At 42.1% G+C, this 16363-nt stretch overlaps 2 protein-coding genes across 4 annotated transcripts in view; one reads left to right on the top strand and one right to left on the bottom strand.

The window, feature by feature from the left end:
* CTPS2 (CTP synthase 2) overlaps nt 1-16363 on the top strand; it is a 99864-nt gene that overhangs the window by 40991 nt on the left and 42510 nt on the right. The gene's annotated exons all lie outside the window — the stretch shown is intronic.
* Nucleotides 9608-14439, bottom strand: S100G (S100 calcium binding protein G). The gene is made up of 3 exons (XM_045995996.1): nt 14288-14439; nt 13748-13891; nt 9608-9873 (listed from the first exon to the last, which is right to left on the bottom strand). Exons 2-3 carry the CDS (start codon nt 13880-13882, stop codon nt 9769-9771), a joined length of 240 nt encoding a protein of 79 aa, XP_045851952.1. The 5' UTR covers nt 13883-13891; nt 14288-14439; the 3' UTR covers nt 9608-9768.

Raw genomic sequence — 16363 nt, 5'->3', positions numbered from 1 at the left:
GTCTGTCTGTGTTACAGCATCTATCAGTACTTTGTTTCTTTTCATTGCTGAATAATGTTCCATTAGATGGGCACAACACATTTTAGCAATCCATCCATCCATTGATGATGGATTTAGCAATCCATCCATGTATCCATTGATGATCCATTTGGGTTATTTCTACTTTTTGACTACTATGAATAATGCTGCTGTGACCATTGGTATACAGGTTGTGGTGAGGACATGTTTTCATTTCATCTATGTACACCTAGGAGTGAAATTGTAAGTCATATGGCGACAGTATATTTAAACTCGTGAGGAACTGTCCCAATATAACAACTTTTCTTCCTGCCAGCACTGTACGAGGGTCCCGGTTTCTTCACATCCTCACACTTGTTACTGTCTCTCTCTCTCTTTTTTTAAGATTTTGTTTTTAAGTAATCTCTACATTCCACATGGGGCTCGAATTTACAACCCCCAGATTAATAGTTGTGTGCTCTACCGACCAAGCCAGCCGGATGCCCCATGACTATCTGTCTTTTGATTCTAGTCATCCCAGTTGGGTGTGAAGTTGTATCTCCTTGTGGCTTTGATTTGCATTTCGACAAGGCCTGAGGATATGGAGCATCCTTGCACGTGCTTATTGGCCTCTTGTATATCATCTTTGGGGAAATGTCTATTCAGGTCCTTGGCCTGTTTTTAACCTGGGTTATTTGTCTTTGTATTATTAGGCTGTAAGAGTTCTTTATGTATTCTAAATACAAGTCCCTCATTAGATACACAGTTTGCACTTTTGGCATTTTGGACTGGATTATTCTTTGAGGTGGGGGCTATCTTGTGCCCTGTAGAATATTCAGGAACATCCTTGCCCTCTACCCACTAGATGTCAGTAGTACACTCCTCCCAACCCCCAATTGTGATGCTAAAAATTCCAGTCAAACATCCTCTGGGGGCACGGGCAAAATAGCCCCCACTCAGAACCACTGATTTTTAGAAATCCACTTCCGTTCCTCTCTCGTCCATCCTATTCCCTCCCTTCCTTTATGGCAGTCATTAATTCTATTTTTTAGTGGGTTTTCTTTTTCCTTCCTTCCTTCCTTTTTTTTTTTTTAAATGGGTTATCTTTCCATTTAAAAAACATAAGTAAATCTATATGTCTACTTGTAACCCCCTCTCCTTCTTAGATAAATGATAGCATGCTCTACACATTTTTTTCTGTCTTGCTTTTTTAACTTAACATTATATGCTGGAGATCACTCCATGGAAGGATATAGAGATATTCTTCACTCTCTTTATAGCTTGCAATTCAGACCATAATGAACCATAACTTCCCAGCCAGATGGTACTTTCAAGTCCTATGCTCAGAAGACCTAATACCAGTGAAGAGTTCCTTATGAAGCTTTATTATAAACATATTTCCTGACTAATGGCTGAAATGGCTGTGCAGGCAAATCATCGATTTTCTTTCCTAAGAATACTTTGGGATAGGAAATGATTTTCTTGGGGGGGGGGGTGCTAGGAAGGGATTTGACCAGTAGGTGCCACTGTTAGATAGCTTTGGCAAGGTTAATTCTTTGCGGACTATTCTTTGCAGTGTGTGTGTGTGTGTGTGTGTGTGTGTGTGTGTGTGTGAGAGACAAATATGTGTTTTCTTTTTAAAAAATACATTGGCTAGCATGCTTGAGACACTGTGCCCCTTGCCTTTTGTGCAGATCATTCTCTGTCAGGACGCGAGCACCTTCCACATGCTTCTCTGCTGTGTGCACCGTTTACTTAACCAGTCTCATACTGATGAATATTTAGGTCGTGTCCATTATTTGGCCACTGTAAATCATGTTGCAAATTAGTATCCGTGTACATATGTCCTTTAGGCCTGCGCGTGCACATTTCTATGGGATGCATTCCTAGAAGGGGAATTACTAAGTCTGGGGATCTGTGCATTTTGCATTTTGATAGCTTCTATACTCATAAGTGAGATGGGAACAATAAAACCTAATTGCTACTGAACATCTTTATGGCCTGCGATCAGTTTGTTGGAGAAAAATAGCCTTAAGAGGCAGCATTTGTGCTGATGGTGAGAAGTCCTATTAAGAAGAAAGGCTAAGGGAATAGAGTCATCAGGCAGCAGATACCAGGAAGCCTGGGGAAATCACTTGAACTTGAGCAAATAATAATGACTTACAGTGGGTGATGGTCATTCTGGCCCTTCCAGCTAAAAAGGTAAATAATTTGGAAACTAGGAGACTCCTTTAGGGTATATTTGCTGCTACAATCTGTTTCATAGGTGTGGAGAAGAAAAAAATGATTTTTCCTCCTCCCTTCTAGGTTCTTGGCTAAGACCCCTCTGTCATAAAAGATTAACAGGAACAAAAACAAAGAAAACTTAATAACCTGTATACCTCCTGTATACATGGGAGAAATCCAGGAAAACTGATTGACTCCCCCACGTGGCTCAAGCCACCATGTTAAATAATCTCTCCAGATAAAGACAAAAGATGATGTTGGGAATGGGGAGCCAGTAATGGGGTTGGGGGATGAGCAGTTACCCGGCAGAACTCAGGAAACAAGGGAATGATTGTGATGCAGATTGAAATCCATGCTTTCAACATTCATTTGACTTTCTAGAGATCTAGTCATCCTCTTCCTGGTACCCAGTGGGAGACACCCTTACAGATGGAGATTTCCCTTATACATGTAAATGTCTCTTCAAGCTGTAGAGACACAGCACTGATATCTCTATCCGGGGGAGATATCTAAGAGCGGTATCCCTTATACACAGAAAAGGAGAAATACATTTTTCTCTAAGAGTGGAGGGAGACTCCAGACTACCAGAAAGAGAGTGAATAACATTTATTTTATTGTGTTATTTCTCTGCTTAATCCACAAGCTGAAATAGAAGGCTCTGGGAATTTACTGAATATTTAGGGTTCTATAGCAAGTCTGATTTTTTGGCTTGCTTCAGAGTAGGCTTACCTGCTTTCTGGACAAGGCTTACCAGGAACACAGCTGTGAGTGACTTGCATTCTGACTCTGTATCAGTCACGTGGCTGCTGCTGACACCCTTGACCTTGAATTTGGCTTCAGATTTCTCTAGTTCATGTGGAGGATAGTTCATGGCATTGTGTACTTTATATTTAGAATATTTGGGGATTTGGACACCTGTACGGGAATGATGATCTCAATCCAACATTTAGGTATGTGGCTATGCTTAATGTTTAGCAGTTCTTTTCTGTTTCTTCAAAATAGTAACTAAAAAATGCCTGAGTTTCCATAAGGTGCAACACTCAAAAAACAAAATCCGTGTTCTGACTTTATCACATCAGTACACACATGTATATGTGCGTAAAGGTATTGGTAAGGACAAGTGAGGAATTTGAAGCATTTTCAGCAGATGCAAATGGACATTTGCGATGGCATCATTTGATACTATTTCAGTTTTAGTTATTGTAGATATAACTTCTTGTATCCCTTTTTGATGCAGGGATTTTCAAAGGTGAAATTAATTTCACATTCGACAGTGGATTTGTGGCATAGTTACATCTAATTAAAAGTCGATTCAGGTGAAGGGTAATTTCTGTTATACATTAAGCATAATTAATGTATGACATTTTCTAGCTCTAGATGAAGCTGTTTGAAACATTTTTTCTTCCGTGTTATTTTTCAACAACTTTGTAGGGAAAGCAAATTACGAGGCATTAAAACAAACCCAGACAGCCAGTCAGAGTAACCTTTCAGGTGACTTTTTTGTTACTTTGAAGACTGCTTTGCATTTAGAACATTGAGTGAGCATCTCCCAACTAACAAAACAGTCTTTAAAAAAAATTTTTAAAAGATTTTATTCATTTATTTGACACAGAGAGAGAGAGCAAGAGAGCGAATACAAGCAGGGGGAGTGGGAGAGGGAGAAGCAGGCCTCCCACCAAGCAGGGAGTGCTCCATCCCAGGTCCCTGGGATCATGACCTGAGCCAAAGGCAGATGCTTAATGACTGAGTCACCCAGGCGTCCCACAAAACCATCTTACTGAAATCCTTTGGAGCTTTGGGCTAAAGAACTTTTCTTCCCCTCAAAGTAGTTGTCAAGAAGATTGCTGTACTATGGCTAAAATAGCCTTTTATGGACCAGTTTCGGAGCCTAATAGTTATTTAATCCTGTCTCTATGGGGGCAGTAGGTTCAGAGTTGATATTAGGCTGTTAGTCCTAGAAACTGCTATCCATGTGGAGAAAGAACAACTCTACAGGCATGATGGCTGCCTTCTAATGGCTAGGGCATCTTCTCCACCCTCTCCCCCGCCTTCTCCTTACCTACTCTTTGGAAAGAGATGGCATTTGCTATGCTTGGAATGAGCCCCCATTAGCGAATCACAAGGGTAGTCTGTAATTTTAACAATAAGTGACTAAATGAGTACTTCAAAGCTAATGTATTTGACGGCTTTTGTTCCTTGAGCTCAAAGGAAGATGCCTTAGGAATAGGTATTTCAACTACTTGAAAGATTTTTCTGCAGTAGAAATAACTGGATGCTAGTGGAAAGAGACTATTAAAAAGAAAAAAAAAATCACTGTACATTTAGAGCTCGTCCACTTAAGTGCAGTTCCAAATACAGTGTATTCGGAACTGCTGTCATAGCCCTGCTTGCAGTTTAGCTGGGGATTCGAACCATGCACCGGTGAAACGTATGACTACATCCGTGGGCGGCACGGGCGTTGTGGCCACATTAATGCTAGCAGTGTCGTCCACGAGGACTTTCTGCTGTGCTAGAATGCTCTGTATCCGTGCCATCCAATAGGATAGGCGCAAGCCACGTGGGGGCTGTGGAGCGGTTGAAACGTTACTAGGGCGGCCAAGGAACTGAACTTGAAATTTTACTTAATTTTAATTGATTTAAATGTCCATAACCGCCACGGTATTGCCCAGCACAGGTAGTCCCTTAGATACTTAAAAAATCCAGGATCTGGAAAAAAAAATACTGTGGGTTAGAGTAAGAAGGGGAGGTTGGCAACGGCTCGGAGACTTCACAGAGAGGAGAGGAGGCGTTGGCTAGGTTGGAATGTCCACGATTTGCTCATAAAATACCGAGGGGCTTGGCTGAGGCAGGCGGCTCCTGTACGGAAGTGGAGGGAAATAAGGGAGGCTGGTACGGATTTGTGGGGGTCCTTGAGTATCAGTGTCAAAATTAATCCTGAAGGCCCTAGGGAACCAATGAGATAATACGTGTCGACTGTGACATATTATGCAAATGCCATACTCATTGCTGAAGACTTCTCAGTAGAATGAGTGCTTTAGGCAGATTCAGCTGGCATGGGATGGAGTGAGGTGAGAGGGAAGAGAAGACTCTGGGCACAGCACTTGGTTAAGTCTTTATTTTTTTTTTTTAAAGATTTTATTTATTTATTTGACAGAGAGAGAGATTATAAGTAGGCAGAGAGGCAGAGAGAAGGGAAGCAGGCTCCCTGCAGAGCAGAGAGCCCGATGCGGGGCTCTATCCCAGGACCCTCAGATCATGACCTGAGCCAAAGGCAGAGGCTTAACCCACTGAGCCGCCCAGGTGCCCCCACTTGGTTGAGTCTTAAGGCAGCCTCAGTCTGCGATCTCAGGAGCTGGTTCGGAGCAGGAGTTAAGAGTAGAAAGATCTGGGGACGTGTGGGTGGTTCAGTGGGTTAAGCCTCTGCCTTTGGCTCAGGTCATGATCCCAGGGTCCTGGGATCCCCTCTCTCTCCCTGCTTCCCCCTCTCTCTCCCTGCCTCTCTGCCTACTTGTGATCTCTGTCAAATAAATAAAATCTTAAAAAAAAAAAAGAGTAGAAAGATCTGCCTGGCAGAGCACCTCTATGGAATGAATCAACAAGATTTAGTGACTAGATAGTCAAGAATCATTCATTCAGCAAATGGGTCTGGTACCGTTGATTCAAGAGGAAATTCAGGCAAATCTTGCTAGATGTGGGAGATGAAATGAATGTTGGAAAGTAGGCCAAGAACGCCAACGAAGTTGACATGTACATACTACACCCACATTACATACGACTCTCCGTACGTTTTCGCCTTTCCTGAAGGTCCTCACATGATCATTTGTCCAAGTCAGTAAATCTTAACGCAGGTGGAGAAAGTATCTCTCCCTCGCATGTCCTGTGCATTGCCACCATTTCTTGGAGGCCTTCACAGTTGGCCTCACTTGCCCCGGCGGCCTCCTGCCTAGCCCCAGCCTCCACTCTGTGACCACTCCCCACACCTTACAGCCTCTGTATTGGTGCCACCTCAACTTCCCGAAGCACAGTCACATCACTTTATGACTCCTACACCTTTCTACTCCCTTTCTGATCTTGGTTTATCATGGCAACCAAGGACTTTCATGATTGGAAACCAGTGTGCCCACTATATTCCCTGCAGCTGGCTTTCCACCCAAACTGTAGTACGTGTATTTCTGTACTGCCTTGTACTTACACATATATTTTCTTGGGGTATTTTCTCTGTCTCTCTTTTTAAAAAATATTTATTTATTTAAGTACTCTCTGTACCCAACATAGGGCTTAATCTCATGACCCAGAGATCAAGAGTCACATGTTCTTCTGACTGAGCCAGCCAGGTGCCCTGTGTCTTCTCTCTCTTATATAGCTCAGTGCTGCTTGTTCCCTGCAGGTTCCCCTCAAAGCTCTTCCTACTAATCCCAGATTAATTAATTAATTAATTAATTAATCCTAGTTAAGCCTTTTCGTGGCCTGATCCCAGACTTGCCGACTTAGGATCTCAGAGGTCTAGAAACTTCTGTCTTTTATGGCATCTTGTGTAATGCCTTGCCCATAGTAGTTGCTTCATACATGGTGCAGTTGAAAGAGATAACGCATATTTGTACTTTGAGGGGCCAACCGAATGCCAGAATCTAGGCTAAAATGGAAAGCTAGCATGACCTAGATATTAGAACTAAGCAAACACCAGCAAACAAAAGATAAAACCCAAAACTACAGATTAATGTTGGTTATTGATAAAGATGTAAAAATCTTAAATTTTTAAAAAAGATTTTATTTATTTATTTGACAGAGAGAATGAGATCACAAGTAGGCAGAGAGGCAGGCAGAGAGAGAAGGGGAAGCAGGCTCCCGGCTGAGCAGAGAGCCCAATGCGGGCTCAATCCCAGAACCCTGGGATGGTGACCTGAGTCAAAGGCAGATGCTTAACCCAACTGAGCCACCCAGGTGCCCCAAAGGTGTAAAAATCTTAAATAAAATATTAGCGTGCCTAATTTAATAGCATTAAAGAATACTAAATCATGACTGGATAGTGTGTTTGTCCTGGGGATTGAATCGATTGGCCCATTATATTGATCAGACAAAAGAAAGAACCCCCATATCACCACAGATGCTCAGTGGCAGTCTATAGAACCTAAATCCTCCTCAGTCTCATAACAAACTAGGAAGAGAAAGGGAGTTCTTTTTTTTTTTTTTTTAAGATTTGCATTTATGTTTTGGAGAGTCCTTGACTTTTAGTTAAAAAGGATTTCTAGTTCAGAATTTTGGCAGATTTCTTGTTCTTGAGAGAGATTATAGCATGATGTTCATGAACTTATTAAACTGAGATGGATATGAGAGACTAGAAGAAATACTTTGGAATCAGAACTGGTATCTAAACCTGAGCTCCTCAATTACTAGCTATGTTGAAATCCTAAAATATTAATATTAAAATATGTAATAATTTCAGTATTTATGTAAAGCAATTTTTTGAAAGGGGAAATTTAAAAATTTTCTTTTCAGTTAAGGTACAATTTTAATTAGCTCGCTACCCATTCTTGCCCTAATTATTTAACTACATTTGTTCTCTACTGTTCAAAAAATAAAACCTGCTACCTTTTTTTACAACTTAAAAAAAAAAGTTTGTATTTATGTATTTGAGAGAGAAAGAGCATGAATGGGAGAAGGAGCCGAGGGAGAGGGACAACTAGACTCTGCTGAGCACAGAGCTCAATGTGGGGTTCTATTTCATGACCCTGAGATCATGACCTGAGCGGAAAACAAGAATTAGATGCTTAACCCTTGAGCCATCCAGGAGCCTGGAGAAGGGGACTTTTTTTTTTAAAGATTTTATTTATTCATGAGAGAGAGGCAGAGGCAGAGGGAGAAGCAGGCTCCCCATGGAGCAGGGAGCCCGATGCAGGACTTGATCCCACAACCCTGGGATCACGACCGGGGCTGAAGGCAGATGCTTAACAACTGAGCCACCCAGGCACCCCAGAAGGGAACTTCTTCTTCTTCTCCTTCTTCTTCTTTTTTAAGACTTTATTTATTTATTTGACACAGAGAGATCACAAGTAGTCAGAGAGGCAGGCAGAGAGAGAGGGGGAAGCAGGCTCCATGCTGAGCAGAGAGCCTGATGCGGGTCTTGATCCCAGGACCCTGAGATCATGACCTGAGCTGAAGGCAGAGGCTTAACCCACTGAGCCATCCAGGCGCCCCTAGAAGGGGACTTCTTAAGCACGAGAAAGATTACCTTTTATAAACCAATATCAGACAGTGAACTCAATGGGGAAATGGTGGGGAATTCCTATTAAAAGTAGAAATAAATAAAAGATGTACATTATTGTGACGAATAAAGTTGTTAAAATGAGACCAACTAATGCTGTCTGGAGAGTGCAGATGGTGTTCTCCTGCTGTTTGTAGATTTTTGAATCAATATGATCTTTCAGAGAATCAATAAGGTGGTCTCTTTCACAAACCATAAAAATACTCATACCCTCTGATCCAGACATTTACTTCTCAGAAATTCTTCTAAGGAAATGTGGTATATTGACAGAGATATGAACAGGTACTCATTATACCATTATTTAGAAGAATCAGAAATGGCAACAATCGAAATGTCCCGCAATGGGGAAATAGTTAAGACTATTATGGGGTATCCCTGCAGTGGAGTATAATTAGTCATTAGAAATGTTTAAGGCTTTTGATGCAATAAGAATGCTCTTGTATCGAATTAATATGATACAGAGTGCATTTAAACATTTCCTCGCTGTGTATAAAAATTTCCTTTGTTTGTTTTTGTTTTTGTTTTGTTAAATTCCTCTCCAACACTCCCCCTCCCTCCTTCCCCCAAGCTGGGCTCAGGAAGTAGAACTTGAGGGCTAGCTGTTTCTCACATCCTGAGAGTCCCAGCAGCACTGGATGCCAGAGCTGGGAGGGCCCTATGTCTTCCTGTCCCTTATTTTACACATTACATGCCAGAACCAAGGCCACACCCTCAGTGATGGAGCAGAGCTGACTCTTGGTCCCATGATGCTTCTACCCCAAGAGGGTCATTGATTAAAAAAAACACAGCGAGTGCTGGAGGTGACTTTAAAGACAAGTGCCTGTTTTTTGAAACAATGTTCTTCACTAGCTGTTGACTAGAGTTGAAACTGGAAATGATGGGAACACGGAGTGGCTGGGGAGGGAGAGCAGGAACAGGGCTATTTTGATGGAAGACTGGACCAGTAAGGGTATTGGTTTGGCACGTCAAAATTCTTTCTAAGCCTCTGACACTATCTTTCCAGTCTTGGTGAAGAGCACGGAACTATTTATAAAATTAAATGCATTAAACTAAGGTTGCTTTCAAATCTTTTAAGCCATGGGGGTCAGTACTTGGCAAGGAGAGACAAGGAGAGTCTAAGAATTTCTTTATTAACTTCTTTATTAATTGGACCTCAGTGCCAAGTCATTATAATTGCGAAGAATTAAACAGAGACATTAGCGATTGTGTATAGAATGAGGCCCCATCCCAGGCGCTCTTCTTCTGGTGCTCGGAATGATGATACATTATTTTGTTTTTTTCCTTCACTGGGATATCTTCTTCACCAACACCTGGAATTCTTCGAAACTAACTTCTCCATCTCCATTCTTGTCCAGTTCTTGAAAGAGGTCATCTAGGGTGCTGGGACCCTGGTTTTAGATGAGAAGGATGGGAAAGGGGAGAGGAGAGAAAATGAATCAGTTACCAGTACCCATTTTCTGAAATTAGAGATTCCGGGTCTCTGTTTCAACAAGGCAGCTGAGGTTTTGGTTACATGCCTTGATGGTTGGGGGTGGGAAGACCAACTTGAGCTCCATGTTCCTGAACTGGCTACCTGGTTTTTCCTATATCACACATTTCTCTCTCTCTCTCTCTCTCTCTCTCTCTCTTTTTTTAAGATTTCATTGATTTTGAGAGAGAGAGTGTGTGTGTGTGCATGGGCAAGTGGGGAGATGGACATAGGCTGAGGGAAGAGAGAGAATCTGAAGCCGACTCTCCGCTGAGCACAGAGTCCTATGTGGGGCTGGATCCCAGGACCCTGAGATCGACCTGAGCCAAAATCAAGAGTCAGACGCCCAACAGACTGAGCCACCCAGGTGCCCCACACATTTATCATTTTAATATTGATAATGTGCATTTTAATATACAGTTGGCCCTTGAACAATGCAGGGCCCCCCCCCCACGCAGTCAAAAATATGAGGCTAACTTTTGCCTTCCCCCAAACATAATGACCAAGAGCCTACTGTTGACTAGAAGCCTTCCTGGTGACATATACAGTAGATTAACACAGATTTTGCACATTATATGTATTAAATACTGTATCTGACAATCAAGGAAGCTAGAGAAAAGTGTTATGATGGAAATCATAAGGAAGAAAAGATACATTTATAGTACTGTACGAAATCCACATATAAGAGGACCCATGCAGGTCAAAGCCACGTTGTGTGTCAACTGTAATTGGTTTTGTGTATAATCTTAAGTATTTTTCTTTATGCATCGAAAAAGGAGAAGGAATCTGAGGGCTTCACTGGACTGCTGAGAAGCCCCTGGCCCACCAACAGTTGATGATTCTTGCCCCAAGGTTTTCCTGGGACCTGGTTCTGTGAACCCAAGGCAGCATGGTACGATGGGCAATCTGTAGCCTGCTCAGTGCTCCCAAATACCCTGTGTGTGTATGTGGGGGGCAGGGATCCACTCTACACAGGAGGGAACTGTGCTCCGGGACAGCTGCCAGCTGGCCCCAGGGCCCACAGCTAGTCGACAGAGGGCTTGAGGTTCAAACATGGACTCCAGAGCTCAAGCACTTAGCTAGGATCCATACCAGTTTTTCCCAAGTCCATGTGTTTCGGCCCCTCTCTACACCCTGCCGGATGGCAGGATCAGTGATTCTCACACTTCGGTGCTCAGCAGAGTCACCACATGGGCTTACTGACCTTAGGAAATACAGAGTGACAGGTCCCACTCCCAGAGGTTCTGGTTCACTGGCCCTAGGGCGGGGCCTGAGACTCTGTATGCCCAGCAGGTTCCCAGGTGATGTTGATGCTGCCAGGCCAGGACCGGTGATACTTGGAGAACTACCGCTTGAGATGGTGCAAGAGATCCTGTTAGGGTTGACTCTGTTTTCACTCTGCTGCACCTGCAGGGTCTTAAGCTGTCTTAAATTTTGTCTCTGGCCTAAGACTCAAGTCTTGTTTTGTTTTTTGTTTTTTTAAAATTAATTATTTATTTATTTGACGGACAGAGATCACAAGTAGGCAGGGAGGCAGGCAGAGAGAGAGGAGGAAGCAGGCTCTCTGTGGAGCAGAGAGCCCGATGCGGGGCTCGATCCCAGGACCCTGGGATCATGACCCGAGCTGAAGGCAGAGGCTTAACCCACGGAGCCACCCAGGCGCCCCCTAAGAGTCAAGTCTTAAAGCCGTTATAGCTCTGCCTTTCGGGTGAGAGTTTATCTGTGGCAAAATAGTACCTAGGAAACTCACTGAAATAATGATTTAGTTTACAAGTCAGTTTGAACTTTTTTTTTTAAACATTTAAAAAAAAATTGTAGGGGCACCTGGCTGGCTCAGTGGGTTAAGCTTCTGCCTTCCGTTCGGGTCATGATCTCAGGGTCCTGGGATTGAGCCCCACATGGGCTGTCTGCTCAGCAGGGAGCCTGCTTCCCTCTCTCTCTCTCTGCCTGCCTATCTGCCTACTTGTGATCTCTCTCTCTGTCAAATAAATAAATAAAATCTTTTTAAAAAATTGTAATATTTACCATCTCAACTATTTTCAAATGTATGCACTTCGGTACTGTTGACATTGTTGTACAACTGATCTCCATATCGAGATATGTTTTAGCTCTTAGGATTCCTCTAAAGACATTTGTACTTTGCTGTGATCAGAAGACCAGACTAAGATAGTTACTCACTTTCCCTGAAGCATTTATGAGATTCTAAACCATATTCTAAAGAGTATAGCTTGGAAAACCTTAGTATTCCTTATGAAAATATAATCTAGTACATGATTTGGTAAGTAGATTTTTCAAAACTTACCATCAATCTTCTTACCTTTATTCAAACTATGAGTCATACCTTCTTTTTGTAGGAAATACATAAACCATAGGAAAATATAGAAAAATTCTCCGGTCTTACCTTTTAAAACAACTTGTTGAGTAGATTGCCTAGGCTTTCCTGTCAGATTATTATTTTTCTTTCTTTTATTATGATTATTCCTTCCTATTATTATTTTTCTTCGTTTTGGAAAAATGTAGAGTGCTTTTTAGAATCTAATCTTTCTCAGAAAACTTCGTTTTAATTTTTAATTAAAAAGTCTCTTTTTCTGGGGCTCCCGGCTGGCCCATTTGGTAGAGTACACGACTCTCGATCTCAGGGTTGTGAGTTCAAGTCCCATGTTGGGAGTCAGGCTTACTTAAAAATAAGTAAATAAAATAAAAATCAGGCAGTTTTTTTTAAAGGTCTCCTTTTCTGCTAGCACCTTTAACTCTTTTTCAGAGTTATTTTGTATTTTAACTGTAAGCAAATGAGGAGACATTGGGTTATAATGTCATTGAATTCGGCCACTTTTCTGGGTACCAAACCCAGAAACCTCAACTACAATGGGAAACCCCCTCACACGTCCTACTGGCAGAAGGGACATTTCTGGTTAAAATCTGGGAAACAAATGCTTTCTTCCGAAGTTACAGCTAAATAGTGGCCCTGTGGGATAAACTGTTGCTCAGTCACGTCCATCTGGAAGATGGCTTTTCCTTGCAAAGGAGCGGAAGTGTATTGGAGCAAGGAGGGTCAGCCCGCCTCTCTCCTATTGTACTGCCTCAAGATGCACTTGGATTTGGACAACTCTGGGATGGTTTTGAGGAGAAACTGTCGGGCTCTGGAGGTTTAATCCCCTCCTGGAGGTTGTTTAGAAATGCCTCGCTGCCTCATTAACACAGATTTAGGTGCTTAACACAAATTAACACAAATTTAAATGCTTTTGAAATATAAATGGATGCCGCCAGATGGCAATTGGTCAGCGCAAACTGGGTTTTCTCTGTAGATCGCCTGGTGAATGTTGGTCTTCTTGACACATCCTACCTATAAGGATGAAGCATGTCAAGGCCACCTAACATTATTTTGAACACCTCTTTGTTTTGCTAAAAGTCTGACCCGGAGGTGCTGAATCCAGGCCGAAGGCCTTAGTGTGTTGGGTTGGTGCCCTGCGGGTCTGCTAGGCGTAGCTTCATTAAAAGTGCCATCATTGCTTCCTTTTACTATGGCTGGTCCTGGAGAGTTCTGTGCCCCAGCTGTGGGACATAGAAGGCTTGACCCCTGCCTTCTAGGTCCTTGCCATCTGAGATGTGGCCTGCCACCAGGGAAGAAAGCACGCGCTCAAGGGCTCTTGGTCAAGGGATGCCCTTGCCTGGGCTGCTGTGTGCGCTGCCCCAGAAGCATTCCTCTCTGCCTCTCCTGCATCCTCTCCTCACCCCTCCCTCCTCCCCATCGGAGGCCCCCAGTTGCCGGGCTCTGCGGCGGGTGGTGCACTCACTTTCAGTAAACTGGGGAATTCTGTCTGAATCAACAGTTTCAGCTCCTCCTTGGACAGCTGGTCTGGATCACCTTCTTTGGCTGCGTATTTTTCAAAAATGCTCTTCAGTTCCTCCGGAGACTTTTTGCTGCTCATCGTGGTGTCCTGTCGATTGGGGAAGAAATGAACTCACCAAAAAGCCGAAGGAGCAGAGTTTTGTCGGGATGATTTTGCCAGCAGTTTCACGCCTTTGGGCTCTTTCCTTGGCGTAGTAAAAATAATCATCTTAGTATGTTAAAGGTCTGATCTTCGAGTCCATCTGTGAGGAGATAGTCCCTTGAGCCAAACCCTTTTGTTAATCATGGTGACATTCTGCACTTTTTATGCACCTGGTCTGTGCTCTGTAGGCTGTGGTCTGCGAGAAAGCTGACCACAGCTTTTAGCTTCTAAACTACTGGTAGTATCTTCAGATGGCACAAACCTGCTTTTTCTCCTGTTACCTTTCACACCATTCTGGAAGGAAGCAGAAGGAGCAGGAGGTCGTACTAACATCACACTTACCTGGTTGCCCAGCTGTGAGGCAGCTAGAAGAACCAAGAAGTAGGAGTGTGAAGCGTTGAGCGGAATGGTGACTTTTATAGTCTGCACAGACACACCACCCTGATTATGAAATTTTCCTTTTGTTTGCCATTTAAGGGTAATTATTAATGATTTTTGAAACCCAAGCTTAAGACTGCACGAACCTCATAATTAAGGGCAAGAGCCAATAAATGGCCACTTCCACAGTTGCTTAATGGTTCAGAGTCCCAAGAGCAAACTTGGATTTTTTTTTCCCCTTACATTGTGTTTTCCCTCCAATGTGGCAATATGATATTTGCTCACTATTAACATTTCAGAAAGCTTGACTATGGAGGGTTGGTTATTTTTCAGTTTAGTTGCATATTTAAGCTTGAAACAATAATTTTCTTCACATCCGGAAAAAAAAAATGCTATAATGGATGGTCAGTACTATATAGTTTAAGAAATTGCAGTACGGGGGGCGCCTGAGTGGCTCAGTTGTTAAGCATCTGCCTTCGGCTCAGGTCATGATCCCAGGGTCCTGGAATCGAGCCCCGTGTCATTGTCGTCGGGCTCCCTGCTCTGCAGGAAGTCTCCTTCTCCCTCTCCCACTCCCCCTGCTTGTGTTCCCTCTCTCATTGTGTCTCTCTCTGTCAAATAAATAAAATCTTTATAAATAAATAAATAAAAATAAATTGCAGTACGGCCGTTGAAGTCCCTCTGATGTTTTGTGCAGATTAGGTGCTTAAATATTTGAATAACTGAATGAATGAACAGAAGTATCGCTGAGAAGCAGGCTTAATAAGTGGGGAGAAGATATACTCTCTCTCTCTCTCTCTCTCTCTCTCTCTCTATATATATATATATATATACTTTACTAAGTAAACCACAAATTATTGTATATCTAAGCAAGGGGTCAAGTTTACTAAGTAGCATAGTAATTTTTTAGCTTCTCCAGTATTTGTTATTCCCATATCTGCTTTTTATTTCTCATTACCCCTTTCCTTACCACATATATGTATGTATATATTTTTTATTGAAGTATAGTTGACACACGATTTTGTATTAGTTTCAGGTGTACAACTCCCCTCCCCCACAAATGTATTTTGCTAATCATTCTAAAAACTTATGAAAGCGCTTGACTTACTTTTATTTGGCTGGAAATACCTCAGACTTGTGGAACTGCCAGGACTTAAAGGTGGAGACTAAATTTATTTCTACTGGAAAGAGTTCCTTGCAAGAACAAGGACATTTCCAGGGGACATTAATCTAATACTGATATAATTCACAGTAAAGGTTTCCAGATTGACTTTAAGAGCTCTTATCAGCTTTTTAAACACTTGCATGCTTCCACACTTGTATAATTTTCTCTGACCCTTCATTATATCGTGTATAAATTGAGCGTTGTACTATTGGACTATATTTTCCTCTGACACTTTTCAGTTCTCATCTTCTAGGGCCTTATTTACGTTGGAGAACAGATGTGAAATCTTACAGTTTCTTAAAAACTTCCCACCAGTCTTGAGCATTTATCATTCCATGTGCCTTCAGTGTCCTTGTATAAGTTATTCTTGCTTTTATTACAGATTCTGTGACTTTGGTATTCACCAGTATTGAGTATATATGAACTCACTTCTTGGAGTAAAGATAAACGTTTTGGGTGTAGTTGGAAGATTTTATGCAAAAAGATTCTGATTTTGGCAATGAATTTTAATCAAGATTTTAGAGAATTTCTAGTGTTTTTGTACTTATGCTCTGTTTCACTTGGGAGGAAGTCAGCTTTTGTTGAACAACCATAGCAAAAAATATCTTTTCTTCCAACACCTTTTAAAAAAATTTCCAATCTACAGAAAACTTGCAGTAGTCGGTGAATACCAACCTGCCTTTTGCCAAGATTCATTTGAGAGTCAGTTGCTAACTGACTTTCCCCCTAAATACCTTAGCCTCTTATCTCCTAAGGACAAGGACATTCTTCTATACAACCACAGTGCATTATCACAGACCAAAATCAAATCGCTCCAAATGTGGAAATAGCATCTTAAGTCATCTGTTCTCTCAAATTACCACCTGTGAGCTAAA

The sequence above is a fragment of the Meles meles genome, chromosome X (genome assembly GCF_922984935.1).
Source record: "Meles meles chromosome X, mMelMel3.1 paternal haplotype, whole genome shotgun sequence".
In the NCBI taxonomy this organism is placed as follows: Eukaryota; Metazoa; Chordata; class Mammalia; order Carnivora; family Mustelidae; genus Meles; species Meles meles.
This window is presented reverse-complemented; position numbering and strand designations above follow the sequence as displayed.

What these genes read in the sequence shown, in the direction of transcription:
- S100G (XM_045995996.1), bottom strand. Translation starts at nt 13,882, where the DNA reads ATGAGCAGCAAAAAGTCTCCGGAGGAACTGAAGAGCATTTTTGAAAAA. An exon ending in AATTCCCCAGTTTACTGAAA is followed by an intron (nt 9,874 to 13,747) that starts GTGAGTGCACCA and finishes ATCTAAAACCAG; the next exon opens with GGTCCCAGCACCCTAGATGA.